Source organism: Pagrus pagrus, assembly GCF_965226575.1.
Source record: "Pagrus pagrus genome assembly, chromosome: 3".
In the NCBI taxonomy this organism is placed as follows: domain Eukaryota; kingdom Metazoa; phylum Chordata; class Actinopteri; order Spariformes; family Sparidae; genus Pagrus; species Pagrus pagrus.
Genome location: NC_140187.1, coordinates 3,951,558 through 3,960,632, shown reverse-complemented (window position 1 = coordinate 3,960,632; position 9,075 = coordinate 3,951,558). Strand labels below are relative to the sequence as shown.

Below are 9,075 nucleotides of genomic sequence, written 5' to 3'. Positions count from 1 at the left end.
TTTATTGCATTAATTAATGAAATATTGATATATGCTAATAATAAACAGTAATCAGTAATTGTTTTTGTTTTTAAGTTATGGTTACCGCCTCTCCTCCCTACACTGGTATTTGGAGGGTTGCTTATTTGCAAAACATTGACAAAACACACGGTGAACAAAGTGAAGACAGATTCGGTTGCTAGTTTTGTTTTTGTGCGATAACATTCTTAGCATGAATTAGTTTGGCTGCGATAATGGTTATCATGAAGGAGCAGTATGTTTTTGGATTATTTCCTCTACAGACCAGTAGCTTCCTGGAGTTTTCTCCAGTTGCCTGGTAAGAAATGCAACATCTCACCTCAAAACACAGACATTTATTCATTTTATTTAATTTACACTTAAACAGGATAATGGTGAGCTTTAGAGGTGCTGGAAGTCAGATGTAGTTCTGTTGTAGACCCAACCAGGCCAGCTGCTTTCTCACATTTATGCTAAGCTAAAGTTAGCTGCTGGCTTTAGCATCACATTAACTCACTAGACATGATTGGTATCGACCTTGTCGCCCCCAAAAAAGTGAATAAGCATGAAAATGTACAACTATGTGATACAACATGGACAAAACGTGTCGGTTGCTGTGTTTTTGTGCAGCTTTTGCTTTAAAGATAAAGAAAAGACGTAACTCAGGTCTGTTTATTACTTTTATTTGCAGTTCAAACAGAAGCAGGTTGACAAAAACAACAGAAATGTGATAAAACAAAGGATCTCAGTTTCTAAGAGTGTCAGGCTGTCGTCGCACTGTGCAGCCTCGTGGCTCGACTGTGCAAACATGAAGAAGAAGTGTGGCTCTATCATCACAAACGTTTCTCTGTATGATAAACTGAACTGTAGGTGCGATTTTTTTTGTTGTTTGTCTTAAACCAGAAACCGATGTTTTACATTGCAGCAGAATGATGAAGACAGGCACTTCAGGCAAAGATGGAGATTGCCAAGCTACAGCAGGATCACCTATTTTCACAATAATACAATGAAATGGGGAAAAACAAAAAAACTGACAGAATGAGGCAGTACTGTGACGACCCGTTTGAAAGTTTCACTCAGTTCACATATTCGTCTGTAAAAATGGAAATAGGAAACAAACTGGTGCTCTGAACCTAAACGTAGTAAAACAAACACAAATAAAACTCAGTGGAGTGACAGATGCATTTCAGACATCTGCAACAAGGCAGGAAAAGAAGGTAAGAACACGTCATGTTGTCTCCAACAGGCTCTGGATTTCAGGAAGGTGCTGCTGTGACCAAACGTCACCAATACGTCAATATGTTCTGCTGGCCGAAGCTTCAAAACTGGAAATACAAGGCTGACGACTCGAGACTGACGCTGCGTTCACGCCCAAAATAATAGTTGAAGTTAATTAAATCCTAATTTATGTCGTGTTATATTTAAGTTAACAAGAATCTGTCCCGGTAATCTCTTTCTTCCATCCGTCCCATAATGATATGAACATCAGAAATATCAATCCACTGAGAAACACTCACATACTCAAAGCCTCAGAAAACCAAATATAGGATAAATAAACTACCTGAGTGTCAAACGTGTGGAAAATGGCTGCTTGCTTGTAAAAAATACAGAATAAACATTTACAATCACCACTGTTCAGATGAAGTAAGAGTCAATATGCTGCTTTTCTTCATTTTGTGTCACAATAAATTTGAAATCTGGAGTTTTGGACCGTTTGAGGAACATTTTCACAAGCTTGTCTGACAAAGGGCCAATCAAGAAGGTAATCAGCAGGAGGATCAATTACCAGTTGTAGCTCTAATTAGGAGAACCTGGACGGCTCGAGCAGATTATTTTGCTGCACTGTGGCGGAGATCCGCTTGATATATTCGTTGTGTACGGCCGTTATCAACTGACTTTCCAAGAATCTCACTTTAACGACGTATACTGAGGCCTGTCACGATAATTAAGATCATTTTACGTTATCGATCAGAGCTGCGTGATATGGTCAAGAAATGTTACAATTGCGATATGATTCACCGTTTTTTACAGTTGTGTTTTCCAACATCTGGATATGAAAACATTTTAGTTCTGCTGTTTGATTATTGCACTTTGCCATGTTGCAAATTTCAATAATAATTTTGATTAACTGTGCAGCTCAAGTATCGTGTTTTGTAACTCAAGGCTATAAAGTGTTTATTTATCTGACTACAGTGACAGTTTGGAACAGAACGACCTTTTGTTGAGCTGAAGAGTCCATTTTATTTAGTTTTGTTCGTGTAGATTTATTTATTCAGGATATTTTTTATGTCTGAATATCCATGAAAATTAAAATCTCAATACTCTCTGAAAAGGTGTTCTTGCATAATTGTACTACTAGTATTACTGCAGTTGCGTAAAATGGTCTTAAAATGACAATAATGTCATTTATTATCTATTTCTGGGACAATATACTGTCCGACAAAGGTAGCTATGGTGAAAGGCCAACGTACAGTATATAGATGGTGTCTCATGTTCTGTATAATGTTTTATCTACGCCTCATTTTGTCTGGATCCTTCATCTCAAACTTGGAGTGAAGTGAGTGAATGAACCTCCACGCTCTAACAAATGAAAGGTTTGGTGTCCACCTGCTGATCTCTAACAAATGGTGATGGTAAAAGCTTATTCTCAGTTAGAATAAATGACGTGTTTAAATCATTTCAGCTCTTTTAAATAACCATAAATACTCAGTGACACTAAAACTGGTGAAATAAAAACACTGTTCCTGACAAACACCCTCCGTTCTCATCAACCAGAGCTGCGTTTTCCAGAAGCGCCTCGAGAACCGAGCTCATGTTTGTTCCAGCGACAGTAAACAGGTCAAACATGCGTTCGGTGTGGAGGAGCTTTTGGGAAACGCAGGCTCGGACTTTGATTTAAAGCGGCTGAATCGCTTTCACTGCTCAGCTGTTTCCCTTCGTCTTCCTCTCTTCTGTACGCAGTGCAGTGACGGATCCTTACCGCTGCATCCTCCAGGGTCCCTGACGTGTCCTCACTTCTTCTTCTGCACCTCCTGCAGCAGCTTCAGGGCAGCCGAGTTCTTTGGTTCCACTTTGAGCAGGTTGTTCAGGTCGTCCACACAGGCTTTAATATCCTGCAGGAATGACGAGGAGAATGGTTGAGGAGAGGAAACAGTACATTTGCAGGCTGATCCGGCAGCTGCAGGTCCCTCCGCAGGCTCGTACCCTGTGAAAGCTTTCATCCACTTCAATTTATTCATCCCTGAAGATGACGTTTATCCTGAAATATTCTGTCTGCATGAATATAATTGAACACATCAGGTGATAAGATTGTGAAGTTTCTGTTGTGCTAAATCTCCCTCTTGTGGTCACTAAACAAACAGGCGGATCAGCGTCGTGCTTTGAAAATCAAAAGCAACAGTTTCAATGATGAATAAAATAACATCAACCCTCAAAGACGTCAAAAATATGATATACAACTGTTAATATTACGCGATACAATCCAACAGCACCACATACTCCTGGACGCAAGGACATCAGGCTGTAGATGTTTTTGATATCTTAAGATTTTTGATTTGTTTTTCGTCTCTGCTTCAACTGTTACAAGTTTCTACGTCTGCAGCCGTGTAACTGCGCCACTGCCCATCTTGAAAAAGACGTCTAATCTCAGCGAGACTTGAGACAACACTCCAAAATGATGCTACGCTTCTGAGAAGAGTCCACGTCACACCTATCAGCCCTTCACTGTTCACCTGTCGGCTCTAGAAGCGACTTTGAGTCTTTATAGGTTTTTAAAGCCGTGAACGTTCAGTCTCCTGCCTGTATCTTTGATCTGCTGACTCTCAGTGAGCCCGTCTGCTGCTTGAGATGCTCTGGCAGGGCCCGTCTACTGGTTCTTTAATCTGGATCGTCTCTAAAGGCGTCTCATTGCCATCGGGGCGCCTCAGCCGGCAGCAAAATCACTTTCCTCTTTTAAAAACACACATTTATCTTGTGGCCCTTTCTTAACTCACTGTAGTAAGTAAAATAATTGTATGTCATTTTACAAGGACTTTACTTTTGCAGCTAAACACACCAGGTCCAACATTTGCCTGAGATCTGATCACAATCGTCATGTGTTCATTTAAAAAAGCTTTTTTTTCTCCCCCTTAATCCAGATAAAGATGTTAAAGCCAGGTGGAAACACATCAGTGTTTTGCCGTCTGTGTCTACCGACTGAAACAAAAACCAGCACATCAGCCAGTCGTGTCTCTTTTTCTCTCTTTTCTCGACATTTTTCACACAACTCAAACCTCCAGACAGAGTCGACAGTTGCAACGTACGAAGCTGCTAACCGTGTCCTCTTCTGTGTGTAGAATACTGATGAGGCGCCGCCGCCAAGGGAAACATCAGCAATTATCAGGGCAGGAAAAACACTTTTATTTTGGTCACCCGCCATGAAAACCTCCAACACAGACACGCATGAAAAGCTAACGTCTGATTACTCTGTGTGGGAATCGGAGAGCGGAGCGCGGTTGATGAGGATTCAGGCTCTCACCTTGAGCTCCTTGTGAGCCTGAGCTCTCCTGTAGAGAGCCTTGATGTTGCTGCTGTCAATCATCAGAGCTTCGTCACAGTCTCTGACGGCGTCTCTGTACTGCTTCACTGACAGGTAACACAGCGCCCTGATAACACACACACACACACACACACACACACACACACAATCAAACATCAGAGCTTCTAGAAAGGATTTTCTTTACATTAGTCGAACTGTCTGTTTAACTCTCAACCAAAAAAGACATATATGTATACATGATTGATTGATCCTGTGTAAATAATGACCGAATTGCCATTGGGAAGCCTTTAATCAGGTTAGAAATATAATAATATTTGATTTTGTCGCCCATTCCCAGCATTTATGAACTGACTTTGGGGAGATTTAAAATATCGAGATATAAAAAGTGTATTGTGATGTAGCCTAAAAATAGCATGATGCCTTTTTAAAGGACATAACGGCCAGCCCAATCTGATTGGTTGGAGGTCTATCCAATCATGTCCAGCCTGTAGGTCCAACAAGGCTCTAGCTATGAAACTGGCAGATCACTGCCAGGGATTTAAAATTAGCCGTTAAATTAAAAAACATCTGGACTGTTTTAAACTCCTTCAGCCCCAACGGTCGCTAACAGTTCAAACCTGAACAAAGCTAGCAGTCGTTACCTTTTCTTTTAGGGGATTTAGCCGTCGGCACTGTAAATTCATTCTGGATCCAGGTCCAGATGAATGCACATTTGCAGATAAGTCTTTTGAGGCAAGGCAACTATTTTATTACTTTTAATATGCCACAATCATCTAAAAGCTGTTTCACATAATTTTTACTCCTAGAGCAGTTTAAATCAACAGCTGAACCATCACTCTAGAGGCCGTTACAGTGGATAAAAAGTGTGGCTGTGTGAGCGGAGAGGTGACTCACCGGTTGGTGTAGGTTGTGATCTCAGTGGGGTTGAGTTTGATGCTCTGGCTGTACTTCTCTATGGCCTTCTTGTGCTCTCCTTTCTTCACCAGGGCGTTGCCTTCTTCTTTCAGGATTTGGCCTTTCTTCATGTCTTTATCACTAAGAGCTGATGAGAGGAGAAGAAGAAAGTTGGTTATCTCAAAGTGAAATATTAAAATCATCACTTAATCAGCACATTTAAAGACATAAAGCTTTAATATATAAAAGAGATTAAATGACATGATGAGTGCAACAGGAATCATAACTCCTCTCACCAGGTTTGTTTGTCTGTTTGGTGCCGTTCTGTTGCGGTGTTTGGTTCTGTTGCGGTGTCGGGTTCGGTTGTGGAGAGGTGGCTGGACTTTTCTGACTAAGTTTCTCTCTAACAGACAGAGGGACGGTGGGGATGGGAGGAAGCTTTTCTCTCCACGACAGCCCGTCTGCCTCTGTGAGCGCCTTCGTCATCCTGAGGAACAATAAAAAACAGTCAAAAAATGTTAAAGGAAATCACAGAGGTGTCGTGTTGAGTCCAGTAAGCACATGCCTGGAAAGATAAAACATCCTGAGTGCTTTCACCATCAGAAACTATAGACACAGGTACCTGTTGGTGCCGTCGTGAGCCGCCGCGATGTTGCAGTCGATCTGCAGAGCGGTCTTGTAGTCGATGTAGGCCAGCCTGTAACGCTCCAGAGCTTCGTAGGCAGCAGCACGACGCAGCAGAGACTTGACATTGAACTGCGACAACTCCAGAGACCTCAGGGAGAAAATATGTAGAGTCAGACATTTTGTTGAAACTCTCATCTGGATGTAACGAGGCTGAAGCTGAAAGACACCATCGACGCCTATAAAGGCATCCTCGCTAAGACACAGTAGCTGCTGGCATGAAGACATGATTGACTGTCTGACGCTTTCAAAGGTTTAACTTCGTCTGCGGTGAAATCTGGAGTGCTAAGAACAAAAACCCTGAGAATGACAGGCTCAAAATAACATCATGTAAAGTGACAGAAAAGGAGGCTGTAACTACTGTTTACACTTACATGTTGCAGTCTTTCACACATTCTCCACAGTTGCCGTCTTTCAGGTAGCCTGCGGCGCGGTTTGAGTACAAAATGGCCAAATCCTCTGGGTTCTTTTTACCTGGAGAGGAAGGAAAACGGTTTCAGAGGAGCATTTCACACGTACTGTACGAGAAAGAAGAGAAGGCCAGCTGACAAGGACAGTCGTGAAAGTATTTTCTATCAAAAGGGACACAAACTGTTCAAACTGCCGACTGTGAAGTCTGTTGAGTCACCGGGACACAGTTTCTGTAAAGACACGTCGGTGTAGCTTGATACCACAAAGGGAAAGTAAGAAAATGTTTGCTGGGAATGGATTCGGTTTGATGCTTCAAATCCTCTTTGAATTGGGGTTTTATTTGCTTGGCTGGGTATCAAATCACTGATGTGGTCGACATTTATTTGATCAAAACGCAGCCCAGATAGATATTAAAACTACCGAATGTTTTACATACTGTGTGTGTGTGAGTCTGGCTGCTTTAAATGCAAACAAACATGGTTGTGTTTATGCTCATTATTTCTCAAAGTGCCCTGTAATGTTTGGTATCGACAGGTAATATTCAAGTCACACTCACTGGACTTCTCCAGCTCTTTGATCGCCTGGCTGTAAAGATTGGTGGCGTCTCCGTACTGGCCCGTCTTGAAACTTTCATTTCCAGCTTGTTTCAACTCCGCCCAGGACTTGGACTTCTGTTTCTGAGGCATCTCGTCTTTTTAATGGTTATCTGGAAAGAAGAAAGAGCTGGTTAACCATCTGTGCATGAAAAAATATGTCAAGTGATGATATGAACTGATCATGCAAAGTCACCTCCCATACTTATGTACTGTGTGGCCGTCAATGCTCACATGCATCTTTTCAGTGTCTCTACAATTATTTTACTGAGCCTGCGTGCAGTTAATAATTAAAGAAATCTAAAAACATTCTCCTGTCAGCGTTAAACATACCCCTTACATGAGGTGGGATGGTACATAAGCTGTCACGTCACTGACATACCACAGGTTTTGTACAGACAAGAATGTTGTGTCCTTATTGTACAATGTGTGCTGCTCTGGATCACACTGTACAATCTTCTACCTACGTAGAAGTATCAATATCGCAGTGTAAAAATACTCTGTTATGTCTAGTTATTGATTAATTAACGTGAGTCTAAGTGCTGTATCGTAGGCAACTTGTTTCAGTTTCCTCTTTTCAAGAAACTGAAACAAGTCCAGTCACCTATGACATGAGATTTACAAGGACCTGGATGACTGAGAACCTTCATCAACATTAACGTGTACATCACCTCTACTGTTTGTTACGGCAGGAAAAGATGGAGCTCGTTTTAGTGACACATTCATATACTGTGTGAACGTGTCCCCTGAATCAAAAAGACTTAAAGGCTACACGAGTACGACTGCATCTGTAGAGAAGAAGCACGAGGCCTTTAGTGGCTGCAGAGGAAGCTGCATGTAATCTGATAAATTGCCTCCAGTGATGTCACCCGGTGTCTAAACTGCATTATGGGTCATTTTAACACTTATATATGTAAAATCAGCTGAATTACCCTTTGACCAAAAATTATAACTAACATAATGTATTTGCTGATTATATTTTGTATTGATAAAATGATTTATCAAAAAGTTATGAAATAAATGTAGGTGAGTAGAAGTATAAAGTCACAAAAAAGGAAAATACTCATGTAAAGTACAAGTACTTCATAGCTGTACTTAAGTACAGTACTTGAATAAATGTATTTTGCTACTTTTCACCACTGACACTGTAAATAACTACATAGCTACATGGTAACTGCAAGTCATCCTGACTTTTTAAGCTTCAATTGACCCATTTTGGGTCAGTTTATGAGGCACTTTTAGCCAAATGTTGTGATGTTCAGAAGGCTGTAGTTATCGTTATCTATTGTTAAAGAGAGGTGTCCAAAATATTTACGATTCTCTCCACAATCCAAATGAGGTGACTGAATTATAACCTCCTTAAAACAGTTGCAACAGAAACTGAATTCACAAAGCTAACGTCAGGATGTAACATTAGTTTTAGCTAGGTGGACTCACAAATAAACTCCCAACTGTCAGTATAAAAAAATAAAGACTTAATGTGTGCTGATAATCTCCGCCACATTATTTACCACCATTCGTCTCGGATCAATTCAACCCGTGTTACCAAATACACTCTTTTGTTGCTCAATTGCTAAGTTAGCTCGCGAGCTAAGTTGTGCTAGCTCAAGTGGGGCTTCCGAGTGTTGTTTTTAAGAGCGCTAGCTTAGCATGCTAACCGCTCTGCTGCTGCTAGCTAGGTAGCTCGCACTTCTTACCGGCGGATAGCGACGCAGTGAGGAAGTCCTCCTCTTCTCAACGCGAATGACTCACGGCTACCGGCTCCTCAGACTGTCTGTACCCCTTGTGTTCGCTGTTAATACTGGCATTACTCTGTGCACGTTACTGTCCCCTGCTCGCTCAGACCCACATGGGCTTCCTCCTGGCCGTGCGGGGGTACTTGCCGGCTGGCTCTGGTAACTTCTTGGCCGGTCGGGGGGGCTTCACGGAGTCCGGTGTATCGGTTTCGCTTCTTCGTCA

At 41.7% G+C, this 9,075-nt stretch overlaps 1 protein-coding gene across 1 annotated transcript; it reads right to left on the bottom strand.

Annotated features, from left to right (window-relative positions):
• Window positions 1-659: 659 nt before the first annotated feature.
• Window positions 660-9,075, bottom strand: tomm34 (translocase of outer mitochondrial membrane 34). The gene is made up of 8 exons (XM_084348378.1): window positions 8,814-9,075; window positions 7,080-7,229; window positions 6,487-6,586; window positions 6,051-6,203; window positions 5,725-5,915; window positions 5,429-5,576; window positions 4,514-4,640; window positions 660-3,110 (listed from the first exon to the last, which is right to left on the bottom strand). The coding sequence occupies exons 2-8, from the start codon at window positions 7,207-7,209 to the stop codon at window positions 3,009-3,011; spliced, it is 951 nt and encodes a 316-aa protein (XP_084204504.1). The 5' UTR covers window positions 7,210-7,229; window positions 8,814-9,075; the 3' UTR covers window positions 660-3,008.

Coding starts and splice junctions, on each gene's coding strand:
- tomm34 (XM_084348378.1), bottom strand. CDS start 7,209: ATGCCTCAGAAACAGAAGTCCAAGTCCTGGGCGGAGTTGAAACAAGCT. Junction 6,204..6,486: donor TGTGTGAAAGACTGCAACAT/GTAAGTGTAAAC, acceptor TTTCTCCCTGAG/GTCTCTGGAGTTGTCGCAGT. Junction 4,641..5,428: donor ATCACAACCTACACCAACCG/GTGAGTCACCTC, acceptor GTGTGTTATCAG/GGCGCTGTGTTACCTGTCAG.